A 19,012-nucleotide genomic window follows, 5' to 3' on the forward strand; every position below is an offset into this window, starting at 1 on the left:
AAGGGCTTTTCAGGACAGCATCTAAACCACTGAGTTATTTTGTAAAGCGAAAGTCTGGGGCCAAAGCCAGTCTTCACCCTGCATCTCTGCTTAGAGAAAATTCTCCTTCCGTAATTCTCTTTTTTCCTCCCTTTCCCTTTTCCCTGCAAAGGCCTCTCTGCAGATGGTGGAGCCAAGCGCCAGGAGCATCTCTCCAGGTTCTCGATGCCTGACCTGAGCAAAGACTCGGGCATGAACGTCTCGGAGAAGATGAGCAACATGGGGACCCTCAACTCCTCCATGCAATTCCGAAGCGCCGAGTCCGTCCGCAGCCTGCTGTCGGCGCAGCAGTACCAGGACCTGGAGCCAAACCTGCGCAACCTCGCCAGCCCCCTCGGGTACCGGGAGCGGCCGTCGCACGGGCGGATGCACCAGAGCTTCGACTACGGCAGCGGGGTGCCCGGGGGCAAGCTGGGGACACAGGAGGGCACGAGACACACCCCCATGAGCGAGCGCACCAGGCGCCGAACTACCCTCCGGGATGACGACCGGCATTACCGCCCGCACCGGCCCCGGCGGTCTCGGCGTTCCCGGTCGGATAACGCCCTGCACCTGGCCAGCGAGCAGTGCTGCCGGCTGAAGGAGAGACCCTCGCTGCGAGCCAGGGAAGACTACGACCAGTTCATGCACCAGAGGAGCTGCAGAGAGACGGTGGGACAGGGTCCCCGCAGGGACGTCTACGGCCACTGTCCCCGGACGGTGTCAGACCTCGCCTTGCAGAACCACTTGGGCGAGAGGTGGGGGCCCTACTTCGCCGAATACGACTGGTGTTCCACCTGCTCCTCCTCCTCCGAGTCTGACAACGAGGGTTATTTCCTCGGGGAACCGATCCCCCAGCCCGCCCGCCTGCGGTACGTGACCAGCGAGGAGCTCCTGCACAAGTACGGCTCGTACAGCATGCCCAAGTCTTCCACGCTGGGTGGCAGGGGACAGTTGCACAGCCGGAAAAGACAGAAGAGTAAAAACTGTATCATATCCTAATGGCATCCTCGCCAGGCACCTCGGGAGAATGTAAATTAACTCACCAACTTGCACTGTTCCAATTCATGTAAGCGCTTTTACGGTAACAGAAAGAAAAGACCCGAAGAGAAGGTTGTGAGAAGGTTGTAGACTGGCTTCTATAAATAGTCATAATCCTGGGCACAGTGAATATATTTTGCACATTTTCCTTTGGAGAAAAAAAAGACAACAAACAAAAAACAACCAATCAAAAAAGTCCACTTTAGCCTGTAATATTAACCCAGTAGTTTTTCCTCTTCCTCCCAGATAACTACCAGCCTTTTGAGTTCTGTCTGTCCGTGCGTTTTGGTTACCACTGTTGACTCTCAGCACCAGTTGGCCAGTAGCTTTTTCTTTCCACCACCTGTTGTTTTTTTTTGTTTGTTTTCCATTGGCCACGTTGGTAGGTAGTTTGTCTCTCTCTCTCTCTCTCTCGGATAGTGTGGGAGCCTAAGTTATTTCTGTGATTGTTGTAAATGCAATTGTAAATGAGAGTTTGGAGAAAATATTTTTGTATTTTGTAATATCAGAGGAATTTCTATATCTTAGGAGTCACTGGGAAGATGCATGCACATTCAGAATTGTTTTCAGCCAGAGCTAACCAAACAGTACTTTGGACCCCCCACCCTTTCCATTTGATCATCAAATTTTCTTGAGTATATCAGTGAGAGTTGGAGCTGTTGCTTCTTTTGATGTTTGTTTTCTTTTTTTTTTTTTTTTTTAACCCTGTTTTTTCTGTTTGTTTCATTCTTGGTAAATAAAGAGAACATTTTCTGCTTTGTTAAATCTTGAAGAGGCCTTGCTGGCATTTTGAAGTCTGCTCACACCTGTGATTTCAGGTACACTCCATCAGTCAGAGAGAGGAATCCTGACAGCTGCAAAAAGGACTTTATTTTTTTCCTTCTTTTTTTTTTTTTTTAATTATTATAAAATAGGAAGGAACAGAACAACCAAATGTCTGCCATGTTGTAAATGACCAAAGCCAGAGAAGGAATTTTACACCTCTGTAGAGAACGCTGAAGTTACTAAACATTGAACTATTATTTGGAGTAAATAAAAGTGTAAATGGTGCAATTGTGTGATGTCAGCATGACATTGTTTTGAATATAGGCTTGTCTTATGGTGCTCTAGTCTCCTGGGTTATGTTAACTGCTGTTCATTACCACGTGGAAGTCTCAATATTGCCTAACACATACAAAAACGACTGCAAACTGCTCCCCGCGGGCCTGATCCTGCCCTGGTGAGATGTCCCAGGCCACTCATGACCTGGGGGGGTTTGTCCCTGGGTGTGTTCAGCCCCTGCCCACGAGGCCAGGACAGCCCCAGAGCAGCCTCGCCAGGGCAGAGCAGTCTATAAATAGGGCTCAGCTATTGTGTTATGGTGGATGTGAGTTTGTTCTCTGTATGCTTTAAACCATTGGGGTGCTGCCATTGCAGCATGTCCCGGAGGATTGTGAGTCAACACTGGTTGTCCCGGTGCTTCCTGGGAAGGAGCAGGTTTATAGAAGGGGCTCTTGGCACCCAAAGATGTGAGTTAGCACCTGAGGGTGTTAAGATGAAGCTGGGCTTTGAGCTGCAGGAGGGCTGAGAGGTGTAACTGGCTATATTGCCCTCACCCCCACATGCTGCTGCATCTCGGGGTGTCCTCGCACCCCCACCAAGCCAGCCCCTGCCCTGCACCCCAGGGAGGAGGGTCCCCCTGCAGGGCAGGTGCTGGCACCCCCAGGGACACCCCCCTTGCCTACTCAAAGCAGCAGATGCCGAAAAACCTTGAAGAAGGATGTCTCCATAGCACAGACTATTGCTAGGAATTTTTTTTGTTGTTTGTAAAGGACAATGTGATTATTATTATTATTATACCTTTAAAATGAAAACACACACACACACACAAAAAGAAATTACACTTAAGTATATTTAAAGAAATGTTTTTTTCCAGTTGGAATAAATGGAAGTATTCATCCAAAGGGCAGAGTCTCGTGTGTATGTTTTTGCTCTTAAGGAGTGTTGGTTAATTGTGAGGAGAACACTGAAATTTCATTTAGCTGGTCTCGCAATGAAAGCAGGAGACTCAGCTCAGCCCCATCCCTGCTGCAGGAAAAGCCAATAGAGGAGCATCTCTTGCACACCATGCACCTTCCCCGGGGTTGGTGAGCAGGTCCCATGTTTTGGTTTTAAAAAAGCCAAGCCTTCACCTGGTGTAAATCAGAGCAGCTCAGCTGAAATCCCTCAGAGGCCTCCAGCTTATGCTGGGGGAGTCTTCAACCTGTAATTTATCAATAACAGCCTATTTCTTAGAAAGATCAGAGATCTTTCCATATTTTTCCAAAACAGCCCTGGTAAGTCGGGTAGGGGCATGGCTTTCAGGGAGAAGTATGACACTAACTACAGGTTATTGTGTAATTGGCATTTAATATGTACAATTTAATTCATTGTCGGTGATTAAAAGCACAATGAATGTTGCCTGTCAGCTCTGGTACAGCTGAGCTGCTCTCAGTACAATGGTCTGAATTGCTTTGCTAAATGGTGAAAAACTAATCCCCAGCCTTTCCCCCTTTAACAAGGCCTGGCAGTAGAATTGCTGCATCTTTCCCCCTGCCATTTTGTACCCAAATTCCAGGCCCAGTGCCCCCGTGCACGGGGTGGTCTCACTGCTGGAAGCAGCTCTTCAAAGCCCAGGGCTCAGCAGAGAGCACCTCTCCCTCCCTGCACACCACTGATGTGCAGCCCAGCTTTAATGCAACCAGACCATAAAGGCAGCACCTCGGGGAGAGACCAGTACCTGAGTATCTCGGGCATTGTTCCCCTCCACTGGGCCCTTCACCAGCACCACAGCAAGGTCTCAAGTCACGTTTTGTAAGAAAGCTGGTGCTGTCTAATGAGTCAGTATGAATTTCAGCAATAAACATGCAAATACAGCTTCCAAACCTTTTCTCTTCTCCATATGCCCTCCAGAAGTCCCTGAGATACACTCTTTGAGATAAATGGTTAAAAAAAAAAAGAATAATAAATGAATGTTGCGGTGTTTGTTTGTTTTTTTTTTCTTAGTATGATTAACCATTTCTGACAAACCCACTGAGCTTGAGGGATGGAGCTAGAAGCCTGTAAAATTTGGTTCTGTCACCATCTGGCCCCGCTGGGTTACTCTGCTCACGCTGCGTGCGGGTGCCAGCACCCCATGAGAGCAGGGGGCATGGACAGCCCTTCTCTTTCATGGCTCAAGAACTTCGTAAAGGTGACACCACTCGAGGCTAAGGGGTGGTCCCATATCCCAGTGGGGTCCCAGACATTGTTTGGCCAAGGCATTGGGAAGCTGGTGCCCTGGACAGCTGTGTTGCCAGGGTCAGCACACTGGCACACTGTGGCTGCTGCTCAAAAAGTAAAATAAATCTGAGCAGGTCAATTATTGCCACAATTTTAATCCATAAAAGATCTTTCTTCACACACACACACACACACACACACCTTTTTTTTTTTTTTTTTTTTTTTTTTTTTTTTTCCAAGAAGTCCTTGGGATGGCACAGCCAGAGTCACACACACACACACACACACACACACACACACCCCTGCCAGGGGCTGGGCTGGCTGCAGTGGTGGCCATCCCAGCATGAAGGACCATGGCTTTGCAAGGGCCAGGATGTTACTCTGCTCACAGTGTTCACTGTCTCCTGCAAGCTGGTCCTGGGGACACAGACCCAGAACCCTTGAGCAGCTGTTACTCCATTGCAAAGCCAACACCCTCATTGCACACCTGGCCACGGCAGGTGCATCCTTCATGTCCCTTCTCCCCAGCAGGCTTGGGAGGCGGGGGGGAGGCTCAGTGAGGCCCCTGCAACACCCAAAATGCCCTGGCATGGGCAGCATGTTGGCCCAGAAGCTGCTGGAGCTGTGCAGAGAAGCTTCCAGCAAACTGAAGCGTGTTTTTTGGGAAGGCAAAAGCTACACAGCCTTGAACCCGTGAAGATAAATTTTATCAGCTGAGCAGAGCCTGGGCATAAAGACGTGGTGATAGGAAAGCTGAGGTTAGAAATAATCAGAAGCACCTGATCTGGAACTTGTTCTATGCACATAATCCTGTATTTGCAAACTGCCCAGGTGGTTCTGGCTACATGGCCACTGCCAAGCTCCTGGGAGCAAGAGAGGGTGCCAGCACAAGCCCAAAGTCCTGGGTGGCTTGGAAAACTCAGCTGCTGGTGAAGAGATGCCAATGTGCAGCTTAAGGACAGCAGCATTAGGTGGCCATTTAATTAGCAAGAGCTGTTTGATGAAGGCTGAGGGCTGCTGCCAAGCAGGCAGGCATTTAGTGCTGCATTTTAATACCCCCAGCCCAAAAGACCTGCCCGTGTGGTGTGGGACCAAAGCTGGCACTGCTCTGCTTCTGCTGCCCCCCCTTCTCCCACTTTGCCCCCCGCCTTCCTGCCTTCCAGCTAATCTGCCATGTTATCTGGTGAACTTTGCTCTTTCAGGATTTAAAAAAAAAAAAAAAGCAGCCCTGTTCCTTGCATTTACATACAAGAGCTGACCCCTTCCCACCCTGTCATCACCAGACTAGAGTTCACCAACCCAGACACTTCAGGCATCCATTTTCTGAGCTACAGCAACATGGGCTGATCAGCTCCCATTGCATTTCTCAGGGTGAGGTTGCACCTTTCCATTCCTTTTTAAAAGGCAGCCAAACACCAGCCAGCTGAAGGCTGGCAGCCCTGCAGCCTGAGGGCTCAGCCTACAGGTAGTTTTGCTTTGCAAAGTCCCACTAGCACCTTCCTGAGTCACCCTTAGAAAAGATCTTCCACAGCTCTATCAGGATTTTACAATACCGCAAGAGGGGAAAAAATAAAAGTCCAGGCATGTATTAGTTAGCAAGACACTCTTACAGTCAGTTCTAGTGCCCAGAATGCCTGTCTGGGCCCCTGAGCAGGAAAAAAAAAAACATGAGAAGGTTTAAATTCTTTGAGTCTGCTGCCTCTGTCCATCGATGCTGGACTCCAGCACTGTGCTGTGTGCCCCCCTCCAGCACATAGCATCAGCTGCTTCATCTGCCTCTGGGCTTCATCCTCCCCTGGGAGTAGTGGAGGAAGCCAGATTACAGCCTTAACCCACCTGATGGCTTGCTGTCCCTCAGCTTGGTGACCAGAGGCCCCTTACTTACAGCTCCACCTTCCTGCTTCTTCACTGATTAATAACTCAGCAAACTACCAGCTTCCCTGTTTTAGGCAAACCCAGTCATTTGCGAACGCATTCTCAGGAGAGTTTTCCAGTTGTAAAAGCAAATATTTATATCTGCTGAGCTCTTAGAGGCTCTGGATATGATCAGCTCTTAAGGCAAGATTTAGCTGAAAGAGCTGATTTATTGAAATGGATAAACAAAGCCCTGTGAAGCAAGTTAATTCAGTCTAAATAAAGCATTAAACTCTGAAGAGCACACCTCAGATCACAGTATATACATATATACATGGATATATATGTGTGTATACACACACACACACACACATCTATAATTCATACAATCAATTCTGCAGTCAAGCAGACTGGGATCCCATTTCAACACCATCCCAGGAGCAAGCCAGCCCTCAGCCAGGCTGTGTGTATATTAGGCAATGTCTGCATTAGCACATGCCCTGATTTTTTGTCAGCCCAGCCCAGCAATCTGCTCCCACCCCAGCTGCAGTGATCTGTCAGCTGCTGGCCCTGCTTGTGCCTCAGTTTCCCCATCTCCAAACCCCTCGTGCAACGACATCTTCACCAACAAGGAGTTTAAAAACCTCAGGCAAGAGAAGCTGCCAAAACAGTTCTAATTTAAACCAGTGGCCCTGGCTCAGGGTTTGAGCCAGTTTTGTTGGCACCTGGGTGTGAGCATGCTCAGGTCCCCATCCCAGCCATAGCTTATTTCCCATCAACACAGCCCTTGCTTAGATCCTCTCTGCTCAAAAGAGCTTTTTCAGCTATATACAAGATCATTTTTACTTCTTTTCTGTAAGTCAGGCTTTAATTGTCAGTTATTTGCTTGGGTACTCTTTTATGGCTGATGCTGGATCAGACTCAAGCAGTTTTTATTTTGGTCCTTGGTTTAATTAGCTTTTTTGGAAGAGTAAGACAGGGCAGAGATCCATTCTTGCTGCTCATCACATACTCATTATTTACATTTTTCAGTATCCCAAGTAACTCGGCACAGAAAACAAATAAATGAAGACTGAAACATACACAAAACATCTGGAGATGCTGCAGTTCTGTAATTACTACTGCTCATTTGCAATGCACAAGGGCTCCACTGAGTGCCTGTTGGAAAGGCTCGATGGAAGATTTTTTTCCTGTCAGGTTTGATGTTGCCAGATGAGTCCCCCCCTCAACCCACCCAGGCTGGGTCCCACCTTGACTCACCACCAAAAACCAATGGAATTTCTGGTTGGAGCTGGGAGGCAGCAGCCTCTGGAACTCTTGGCCCAGGACAGTAAATACAGCTGGCCAGAATAATTGTTGAATAATTTATGTGATGACTCTTCAAAATAGTCAGTGCCCCCCCACACCCAGCAGCTCCATCCTTCATCTGCTCATGTGGCTGGGGAGCCTTTTATGAATAGTGAGGAAGTTTGACTAAATTCATAGACTCTTGTAAAAAAATAAAAACCTGCTTAAAAATGCTGAGTGAAATATTTTTGCATCCTGCTGTGCACTGGTCACGTGGCTCCAGGGGAGGAAAGGGGAGCTGGGCAGAGCTGCTGCAGAGTCTTCATGCTTTGGCCCAAAATTTGCAAGGTTTTGGGTCAGGAGATGCAATGCTGCCCTGTGCCCCCCTGCAGCTCTGCACCTCCCAGCTGCCCATCACTGGGGAGATAGATTAAAACCTTGACCTTGGGTAAGACATGGGGAAAATGGTAATTTCAATAAGGAAAGGGAATTTTAATAAGGGAAAGATAAAAAGGGGAGAGGGAGAGGGAGAAGGAAAGGGGAAGGGGAAGGGGAAAGGGAAGGGAAAGGGAAAGGGAAACAGAAACGGAAGGGAAAGGGAAGGGGAAGGGGAAGGGGAAGGGGAAAGGGAAGGGAAAGGGAAAGGGAAACAGAAACAGAAGGGAAAGGGAAGGGGAAGGGGAAGGGGAAGGGGAAGGGGAAGGGGAAGGAAAAGGGAAAGGGAAAGGGAAGGGAAAGGGAAAAGGAAGGGAAAGGGAAATGAAAAGGGAAAGGGAAGGGGAAGGGGAAGGGGAAGGGGAAGGAGAAGGGAAAGGGAAGGGAAAGGGAAAAGGAAGGGAAAGGGAAATGAAAAGGGAAAGGGGAAGGGGAAGGGAAAGGGGAAGGGGAAAGGGAAGGGAAAGGGAAAGGGAAAGGGAAAGGGAAAAGGAAAGGGAAAGGGAAAGGGAAGGGGAATGGAAAGGAAAAGGGAAAGGGGAAGGGGAAGGGAAAGGGAAGGGGAAGGGGAAGGGGAGGGGGAAGGGGAAGGGAAAGGGAAATGGAAACGGAAGGGAAAGGGAACGGGAAGGGGAAGGGGAAGGGGAAGGGAAAGGGAAAAGAAGGGGAAGAGGCTTTCCCCCAGGCTGGCTACCCAGCAGCAGGCTGGGCAGCCCCCAGGCCAAGGGCAGCAGAGCATCTCCTGCAGGAGGCCCTTCCCTGTTTGCAGCCTCCTCTCCCGACAAAGGGGCCTCCAGCAGGTCATTTTGGAATTTGCAAGGATGGGAGCAAGTGTGCCTGACTTCACACCTGGCCCAGTTGTGATGGTGGAGGGGTTTGCTCAGAGGATGCAAATCTTTGCATATTTCTGAATGTAACCGTTTATGGCAAAAGACACAGAGGAAGTTGATTTGGGATCTCAGAGAACTGGAGCAAACAAGCATTGCTCCCCTTGGAAGCTTCACTGTAGCCCCAGAGAGTGCTGCCTTTAATGCTCTGTGCTTGTTAACAGCCAAGGAAGTGTTGGAAGAGCCTGTCTGGGGTTGCAGAAAGGCGAAAAATCTCCCAGTGCCTCTTTCATAATTGAGAGTTTCAAAGTAACGTTGAGGAAAACGTCATTATTGCTGAGCATCCGCTGGGCTCTGGGAGTAAAATTCCTTTTATTCGTCTCAGTGTCAGGATTTGCAAGTGCAAGAAATTCTCAAGTGCTTTTCTAGGTCCCTGTTTGTATGCAAATGGTGCTGTAACAGCTCTTAGACTGAAAGACCTGAATTTAGCTAGCATCACTCCAAGCATCTGTCAGCCTTGTCAGAAAAGAAATACCTTGATTCTTTCAGGTCAAAACAACCCAGAATTATTACTAGAATATTGAGACAGTTTAAAGACGTGAAGAGGAAAATTAAAATGGTTCAAAACCATTTTTCTTTCAACAGAGCTTGATTTTTTTATTTTCCTTCCATATGTAATGTGTTGATGTATTAAAATCAAATAATGCCTTGCAGTGCCAAGGCTTGGAGGTAGCAAGCAAGGCTCCAAGACCAAACATTTGCAGGGATGCTGGAAGCACCAAGTGCTCCGGCACAGGGTTCTCTCCAGGAGTTAAGTCCTCTCTCCAGAGAGAAAGCTGAGCCACTGTCCCTGTGTACATGGACTCTGGAGGTCTGAGGTTTTGTTAATGGTATAAAGGGCTGTTGCCTACAGGAACACTTTTCCCTTGGTGAGGCCTGGGCCCATCTTCTGGCAAGACAAGCAGGGCATCCTCCATGTGACCTGAGCTGACTGAAGTGGAAAATGCTTGTTAGCAAGCCCAAGTCTGCTCATTGGAAAAAATCTTTCTCAGCACCAGGATTTCTGCTTCCTAAGGAAAATTATTTTTTAACAACCTGCTGGAGAGCTCACAGCATTCTCCCAGGTCCCTGTGAGGGGGTTTGTCACTCTGCTCTTGGCAGAGAAGGCAAAAAGTTCTTCTAATAAAGCCCCAATTAACCATTTCTCACCAACAAAGTAGCTAAAGACTGAACAGATTTAGCACAACCATCAACCAAAAACACCCCTCCAGCTCTGCCCCCCTGCTCCACACTCAGACAAGCACTGGGAGGTGCTGGCACTACTTGGGATCTCCCCAGCACCACCAGCAAGTTCTCTGCCTGTGTACATCACAGTGGGGTTTGCTGGGAATAGATAAGCTGGTTTAAGGGTCTGGTCTGGGACCAGTGTCCCTCCAAGAGCTGGCTGGAGCAGGATGCTGGGGGCCAGGAATAGGCAGGTGGCATGGGCACCCCAGCAAGATTCTGGTTTGTTACCATCCTTGCCCCTCCCTGCAGAAACAGAGGAGAGGGAAGAGGGGAAGAGACCACCCCCTCTGTAAATAAATGCTTCCTATTGTCCAGTCTAAACCTCCCTTGGTTCAGCTTTAGACCATTCCCACACGTCCTGTCACTGGATCCCAGGGAGAAGAGCTCAGCAGCTCCCTCTCCACATCGCCTCCTCAGGAAGCTGCAGAGAGCCATGAGGTCACCCCTCAGCTTCCTTTTCTCTAAACTAGACAAGCCCAGAGTCCTCAGTTGCACCTCACAGGACATTCCTCCCTGCCCTTTCACCAGCCTTTTTGCCCTTCTCTGGGTGTAACTAGAAAGAGCATTGCTGCAGAAACGGAGGGAATTTCCTGGGGGTCCTGAGCTGCTGCCTTGGGCAGCTTTAGGATCTGGGGGGTGTGTGTGTGTGTGTGTGTGTGTGTGTGTGAACTGCCAGAGAAGCCACATCTATGTCCTCACACAGTTACTGCAAGTTTCTCACCCCTGGTGCAGGCAGGTTGTACCACCTCCACCCACACTGCTCCCTGCAAAAGCCAAAGCGAGCAGCCCCTGCTCTGCACCCAGCATCCACCTCCAGCACGGAAAGCTGATGGATTTTCATTTACAGATCACAAGGCTCTTCCCTCTGCTGCACACTCACACAGAGTTCTGCACCACAGCCTCCATCCTGTAGGTGTGGAACTGTGAGGAAATAATGCATTATACTAACCAGCATGAATATATCCCTCGAGCTCTGAACGATAAGGCAGTAATCAAGTTTCACCGGTGTGGAGCAAGATACCACAACACTCTTTCCTAAAGATAAGCACATCCCAGGACCAGCGTGATACCCTTTCCCCACTGGCACGCCCAGGCTTCCAGAGAAGGGATTTATCTAATACCCACTACATTAAACTATAGCCAGAATATCCAGATCAAAATCAGCTCCCCACGTGCTTTCGTCTAATAGCCCCGATAAGCACATTGCCTTCGTTTTCATACCACGTTATTTATTCACAGCACCTTGGGGAATGAAGAGCCTCATCAACAGTGGGAGCAGACTACATACCTGCCAACCAGGATTTTCCTCTCACTGATCCATTACCATTACCTTCCCAGCAAAGGACTGAGCAAATACACTGCCAGCCTGCAGCAGCACACACTCCTGAGTCCTCTCCCAGGGCACAGCACAACATCTGGGGACATTTGCTCAGCACAACCTTAACCTGATTCCTGACTGCCTCCCTCAGATTGTGCATCCCTGGATTTCAGGCTTTCCAGAAGCCTGGATTTCTGAGGTTTACAGCTGTCCTGCCAAAATGCCATTTGCACAAGTAAGCTTGAACTTTAGGATGGGCAAGTGCTTGAGCAGGAACTTGCACACTGGCTCCTGAGCGTGCAGAGGACCCTGCCAATGGGCTGCACCCCACCCAGGCAAGGCAAGCAGCTGGGATGAACTGCTTGCTGCAAACATGATAGAGTAGCTCGGTATTACATAATTTTGTCTTTCTAAATCAAGCACATGAAGTGGGTAGATGGTAGAAAGTACAATCGGACATGTGGCGGGGGTGGTGATGATTACAAACCACAACTTGAAAAAGGGGGAAAAAAAGCCCAATTACTTCCCTTGACTTCTCCCACATTTCCAAGGTCAGCCACCCAATCCTGAGTGTGAGGAGGGAAACACAGGCACCTCCCCTGCTGTCCCTGGGCAACTGAATCGTGTTGTATAATGCCAAGGCCATTTGGTCCTTGACTCCAACTTTCAGCTAAAAATGTACCTATTTCTAAAAGGCTCAGGTGAGAAGAGGAAAGAGCATCTCAAGTACTTGCAAAAAATACAAGGACATAGAGGTTCCTGTGAGATTTTTACCTATTTCATCCCATAGCTTCAATCCCATAATGAGGTCTCTTGTCACTTCATTCAATGCTCTGCCCCATTTATCCACAACTTTCTGACCTTGTTTCCATATCTGGTAATATTTTTTCCATTAATGTTCTCAAAAGAAGAAGAAGAAGAAAAAAAAAAAAGGAATTCTTGACCTTTACTCAGATAACTGACATCTGGAAGAACTGCTCTAACTTTGTACTTTGAGGGAGATGATTGTGGTGACAGGGTAGGATATGTAAAAAGTAGGAGAGAAATGTCTATATATATCTATAAAGTAGTGGTATCCACAGAGCAGATACACCCCAGGGGCCTCCCAAAATTGGACCCTGAGAAAAGAGGGCTCCCCACACCCTGGAGCTGCACTGGGTGCGAGAAGTCTGATTTTTGGGGGGCAAAGCTAAGCACACAGGTGGTGTCTGAGCCCACACTTCAGCCTCTGGCCAGGGCAGAGAGTAGGTGTGCTCATCTTGCATTTAAATCAGAGTCAAAATGTATTAACAGCCAAGAACCTTCTTGCCTGTGAAATGGTACATGCTTCCAGTCAGATCCGAGCACTGCAACCCTATTCCCAAATGTGAAATCTAAGAATAGATGAGCTGTGTGTCAAGTGCATCACCTTTCTATCTGATAGATGTTTATTAAGTGAAGACAGACTATCTGTTGCATAAAAGCAAGCCACCTGCTGCCAAACAGCCACCTTCACTCTGCCACAGATAAATGTGTTCTCAGCTAATTTATGCTAATACTGTGCTTCAAGTTACACTGAGCTTGCCAAATTCTGAAAGACCAGATTTCTCAGTGTTACAACACCAATCCAGAAGGAGCCACCCCCTCCTCTGACAGAGGCACAACCACCCAGCAATGGCCACAGCTCCCTCAGAGCAGCTCTTGGCCAGGTCAGAGAGGCCAACCTGAGAATGTCCATGGAAGTCTAGACCCAGGATATCTGGGACAGATTTGGCATGGTGAGCTCCTCCTATTAGCCCATCTCTATTTGCAGGTATAGGTCTTGGGCTCACCTCTATTGCTCCCAACAGCTTCACCACTCCAGTGCACGGGTCTCTCTCAAGCTACCCAGCACCTGATCCATGCTCTGATTTCAATAATTGTGTCTCCAAGCAGCCAGTGTCCCTGAGGAGGGATGAGCAGGAGTGGTCCACCTGGCTTACAATCAGCCTTGGCATCTCCATGGCAACTCCAATGGATGCTGCACTCCTAATGGCTCACAAGCAGCAGTCGCAATCAAGTTCTGTCTTGGTCATCTCCAAGGGAGCAAGAGGATAATGCAGAAGAAATTAATGAGAGGCATCAAAGCAGCTTTGAACAGTGTAATTGCCACAACAATTCCTCAAGACTAGAATGAGCCTGTTTCTTCAAAATGCACAATATTTCCTCTGTCTCTCAGTTTCTGCTCTGCTGCTGCTGCTCACTGCTGCCCTGCACAGGTCCATGGAGGAGGCTGAAGGGAACTGAGTGGGATGTGCCACCCTCAAATGGGGTGACTGGACCAGGAGTGGGTTTCACTGGTAAAGGATCCCAAGTGCAAGCATGGAAAACATTGTTCATGTTGTGCACTTTTCAACTGCAGGACTCCAGAGGGAGAAGCACCTGAAAACCTGCTGGAGAGTTTTTGCAGTAAAAAGCTAAAATCAGCCTCATTATAAGGCATATGAGAGTCCTGACCTTAAACTTCTAGGCCAAAGACTCAGCCCTCCCCACACCACCACCTCAAATCCCCAACCTTCACCTCACCCAAAACCTTTTGCAGGTTGGGTGGCTGTGCTGTGGCAACCCCAGAGGGATTTTTGTCCTTCCAGCTCAGTGAAAAGTGTATTTTTCACTCGCAAAAAAATGCCTCAGGGGAGGTTTGCACCCCGACCTTGTGGCAGGAGTACACCTGACACCACCCAGGCACCTGAAGGAGCAGGTCATGTCCCACCTCACTGCTGGGGTGCATCCCAAAGGATCACTGGGCAGGACTTAGCCCCTCATCAGTATTCAAGAGCCAAAAGGCATTTCTGTCTCATGGCTTGTGTCCTACTTACTCCCAGTCTCTGCCACCATGGTAGGAGGTCTCCCCAGCATCCGTTCCTCTCCTCCAGCTCCATCTGCCAAGGTATCAGGGAAAATAAATGACACAGGTTTTAGGGTTAACGTGTTTGCATTCATATTCCAAGCCTTGCTTTCACATCTATAACTCATTTTCCAACATCTCCAAGCAAATTTCACACTGTTGGAAAAATGTCAAGGGTTTAATCTGATATGTGTGATATTTACTGATGCCACGAGGGAGAGAGATGATCACATCTTCCCTTTCCCATCATGTTTCTTATGAGAGTGAAAACATATCAGGAGAATTCACTGGGTTTCACTATACTTGGTAAATGCAAATGAACATAAATCAAACTCTCTGAGGAGCACAGACAAATAACGTTGCATCTAAGAGACCCAAGGAAGAGCTTACATGACCAAAAGCTTATCTGTTTGGTTTTTTTTCCAGTTTGATTACAGAATCACAGAATTTTTTGAGTTGGAAGGGACCTTAAAGATCATCAAGTTCCAACTCCCCTGCATGGGCAGGGACACCTCCCACTAGAACAGGCTGCTCAGAGACCCATCCAACCTGCCCTTGAACACCTCCAGGGGTGGAGCCCCCACAACATCTCTGGCAACCTGTTCCAGATGGTCTTAAGGTTTTGCTGACCAGCCTTGCCACAGCTGTACCTCAGCTGCATCAAAGAGCAGGACCTGAAGCCCAGGACCAGCCTCCTGCAAGCATTATGCTTGGCATCAGCTGGATGAAGGCTGGAATTAAAGAGAGCGGGAAGAAATGGCAGAGAGATGAAAACTGCAGAGCATCAATACTGGGAATTTCCTCAGATTAACTGATCCCCTGGAATATCAGGAGGAAAAAAGCCATCCCAGCCTGGCTGATTCCAATACCCACATCACTGCCAGGAGTCCTCTTGGGCCTGTGGGTTACATTCAGCTACTGTTCATGCATGACATTTCGATGATACTCAAATATCAATCAATATTATTGGCTTCAGTAAATTCTGCTCTGAGCCTATCACTGTAATTTAATTTTGCTCACAGCAAAATAATAAAAGAGCACACTGCATGAAAGCAATATTCCTAAGGCTTCATTTTGGAAAGACATTCAGAGCTCAGAAATAGGACTTGAAGTGTTTGTGGCAAGGAATATGCTTAATTAGATTCATGTCTGAGAAGTCCCCAGCTGTTCTGCAGACAAACAGAAATATCTGAGATTTCTTCCAGCTCTATGGAGACACAGAGATTGGCTTCTCTCCCTCTTGCCCCAGTCTGAGAGATCTGCACGTATGATTATTATCTGGTGCTGTTGCAGACAACACAAGATGCCACACAATCTCCAAGCACAGAGCAAATATTCCAGCATTTTGTTTCATGGTTACTTCCACTCTGTTCGTTTCAGCATCTGAAAAAGTCTTTGCTGGTTTCTTGGGTTTTTTTTTTTAATGTGAAAGGCTTTATGGAGTTTGGACATAACGTGCATTCATTATGAAATGAAAATACCTCATGTGTTCAGGATGGAAAATAAAAATAAAAATCCCTGGCTTTCAAGAAAGCTTGGTGAGCTTATTAAAAACAAGAGCGCTCGCTATGCATGTCATCCTGCCAAATGAAAAATTCCCTCCCCTCTTCTCAGGCGTGTGAGCTGCTTTCTGTGCTCAAGACATCTCTTTCCAGTGTCCAGCACATTTTCATGGTTAGTCTAACTTGGAATAAAATACCAGCTGCCTTGTAACAGAAGAAGGGGACTGCAGAGCAGCCTCACTCCGGCTCCATCCTCACTGGAAAGAGATGCTGAGGAAGCCACTGGTGACAACACTTTCCCAGCCCTCAGACCTTGGGAGCAGACCCCTGTGCCACAGGGAACCCTCCCACCCAAGCCATGTGTCTGGGGACAAGCTGAACCAGGAACCATGTGCCAAAACCACAGCTGGCCATAAACACCACAGCTTGGGAAGCAGCCAGTCGTTACCGCTCCCAAAATCCACAGCCCTGGGGCATCATGGCAAGTCCAACCACACATGGAAAGATGCAGCCTGGGAGCTCCAGCTCTGGCCATGATTCCCAGGTCCACCTCACCAGCCCAGCTGCTTTTCCCTTCTCTTTATTACTCCTCATCCATCACCCCATCCCTATTTTTAGGGCTCCCACTCCGAGGCCTGCTCCTGGTTAATGCTTTGAGACAAAGCTGCAGTGGTGGTGGGGTGGTGAGCCTAGGGGTTTGTCCTCCATTGCCTCCTTTCCTGTAGTTTCCTTGAACATCCCTTGGACTTCATAGCCTATCCCACCACCTGGGCTGGCCTTTTCTCTTCTTTCTCCTGCCTTGGACATCTCCACAGCCCATCCTACCATCTGGGTGGGCCTGCAAAAAGGTGCAGACAGACACTGTGCAAATCAGGGAACTGGTCACTGCACATGGAGGAGCCCAGCTGAGCATCTCCAGGTCCTGAGGAGGCACATCATTTAAGGAATGTCACCCATATTCCACTGTGGCTGGGCTGGACCTGATGGTGAAGAATACACATTGCAGGGAGGATCAGACTAGCAAAACACACCCATGAAGATCACCTCCGGCAGAGAACAGAACAAATCAAGTCTCTAATTGGTCAGTTATTTTAAAATAACTTATTTCCTTTAAAAAAGCCTTCCAGAGGGAGAAGTGGACTTCTTGAGCTAACCAGAAAAAACTACACAGAGCAGCTCAGTCTGACATAGCACTGAGATCTCCCTCCCCACACAAAGAAGGCTACACTCTGCTGACAGGCACTCAAAGGTTTTTCCAGAACTGGGGCAATTTTTTTCCCACAGGGCAGAGCAATTCACCCAGTATGGCTGCAAAACTCCGTGTCATCTGACCAAGGGTGAGATGAGTAAGAGCAACTGCAAGGATGAATCAGCACTTCAGGAGCTTTGAAGAGCTGCTCTCAGCAGCCAGCACCCAGATTCATTATCCCACAACCACCTGAACTGGGACCTCTCAGTCTTCCCTCTTGCTACAAGCCGAGTCAGTCAGTTGGCAGGTGGTGGCATCTGGGCAGGCAGGTTGGTGACTTGGGACAGTTCAGTACCAGATCACACACAGCTCATTTGCCACAGCAGATCACATTCTCCATGTGGATTATCTGCAAGGTTCTCTCTTTCCCAGTGTTCTCCATTCCCACTTATCTTACAAGCAATTAAGACTGTTCAAGACGACGATCACTTTAGACTTTGAAGTTGTTTTTTGATCTGATCTGTTTGCTCCTCAAAATAGAACTTCAAATATTGTGGCATTCTGGATGTTTTCTGTTTCAGTAACAGACTGGTAATTGTAATTAGTTTTATCACAGTGGAAATTTCAAAAATCTGCTCTGAATGCATTCCTGTGAATTGAGTTAAAAGGAGCTGACAATCATTTTGACTGCAGTTGGTGAGAAAGACTCGAGTTTTAAACTTACGGGAAAGGCTCATTTTACTGCAGGGTTGAGAATCCTCTGTCTCAGAGCTCCCTGGCATTGCAAGGTGCTAGTGAGAGCCAGAGCAAATATTTCTCTGGGCTTCCACTTTCTTGCAGTATGTTTTAGATTACACTTCAGTGGATTCAGGAGAGGAAGCTGGGGGTGGTGGGAGGGAAGGATGGAAGGAGGCAAGAATGAAAGGAGGCAGCACATGGGAAAATGGAAGGAAGCAATCAACTAAAGAAAAAAAACCAACTATGCACAAAAAAAGTGAGGAGGTACTGGTAGGGTTGAAAGTAGATCATACAGAAAGCTGAGTTATTTGTACCAGACTGAATAGATAAGGATAATAAGGATATATGTAAGGTTAATGTATCAAAGGAATGCCACTCAGCACTTTGGGAATGGCTGTGAATCACTAGGGTTGGGATAGAGCAAACAGGAAAAGGAGAATGAGCAAGAGGAAAACACCAAGATGCTAAAAATGTTAAAAAGATTTTGCAATATGGTTCAACGTATTCAATATGTGGTGCACAATATTCAACATACATTTTTCATGTATGGACAACTTTGCAGCGGGAGCAGCAGCCACACAGCACCAGGCAGGAGGAGATGGGCACAATATATATTATGTAGGTTGCAATATACATTCTGGCAGCCTGGAGCACCTGCATTGTGCTAGTGGGACATCCAGGAGATGTAAAAAGAAAATACTGAAGTGGTCATGAGCTTCTGCAGTCGGATTCTCAGATGGGCAAGAGCAAGGGCAGCTTCACAAAACAGCAACCAAGGGCGAGGCTGTCGCTGACTCTGGGGATAATGGTCATGGAAACTACACGTAAAGTAGCACAACACACAGGTAGGTGTGAAAAAGGTAGCTGAAAATAGCTGCTCCAGGAATGTTTCTTTGCAAAGGTTCTAAACATTAAAAGGGAACTGGATAAGTAGCTTAGGAATTTCAGATCTTCTTGAGAAATGGATTTTAAAGGGCAAATTAGAAAACAATGGCTCAGCAAAAACTCCAGGAGAAAAAAGCTGAGAGGAAAACAAATGCAAGTAAGAGTCCTGCAAGCTTTACTTTGCACTTACCTACAGATCTATAGATAGATAAACTCGTGTGTGTGTGTGATTCCATATATACAGTACAGTGTGCATATATCATTCTATATATAACTATACAGAATACGGTGTGTAGACATCTATGTATATACACACTATATATATACACACTACTGAAAAAATAATACTGAAGAAAAGAAGCCAGCACAAACCAAATACTTCTCACAGGTTAATTTGACTGAAGTCCAAGGCCTTGAACAGAGAAGCAAGTTGTTTGATGAGTTGGACTGGTGTCTAAATGGCATCTGACCAAGGATGGTTGTGACCAGAGAACAGAGGCTGAGGGGGAGATCTCAGTAGAAGTT

General features: G+C 47.6%; 1 protein-coding gene across 1 annotated transcript in view; it reads left to right on the forward strand.

Moving 5' to 3' along the window:
* Positions 1-2,984, forward strand: part of PRICKLE2 (prickle planar cell polarity protein 2) — a 101,423-nt gene extending 98,439 nt beyond the window's left edge. The window contains exon 9 of the mRNA XM_051627802.1: positions 152-2,984. Coding sequence (XP_051483762.1) covers positions 152-1,020 — 869 coding nt within the window. The 3' untranslated portion in view covers positions 1,021-2,984. The remainder of the gene's footprint in view (positions 1-151) is intronic.
* The last annotated feature ends 16,028 nt before the right edge of the window (positions 2,985-19,012 follow it).

The sequence above is a fragment of the Apus apus genome, chromosome 9 (genome assembly GCF_020740795.1).
Source record: "Apus apus isolate bApuApu2 chromosome 9, bApuApu2.pri.cur, whole genome shotgun sequence".
NCBI classification, from domain to species: domain Eukaryota; kingdom Metazoa; phylum Chordata; class Aves; order Apodiformes; family Apodidae; genus Apus; species Apus apus.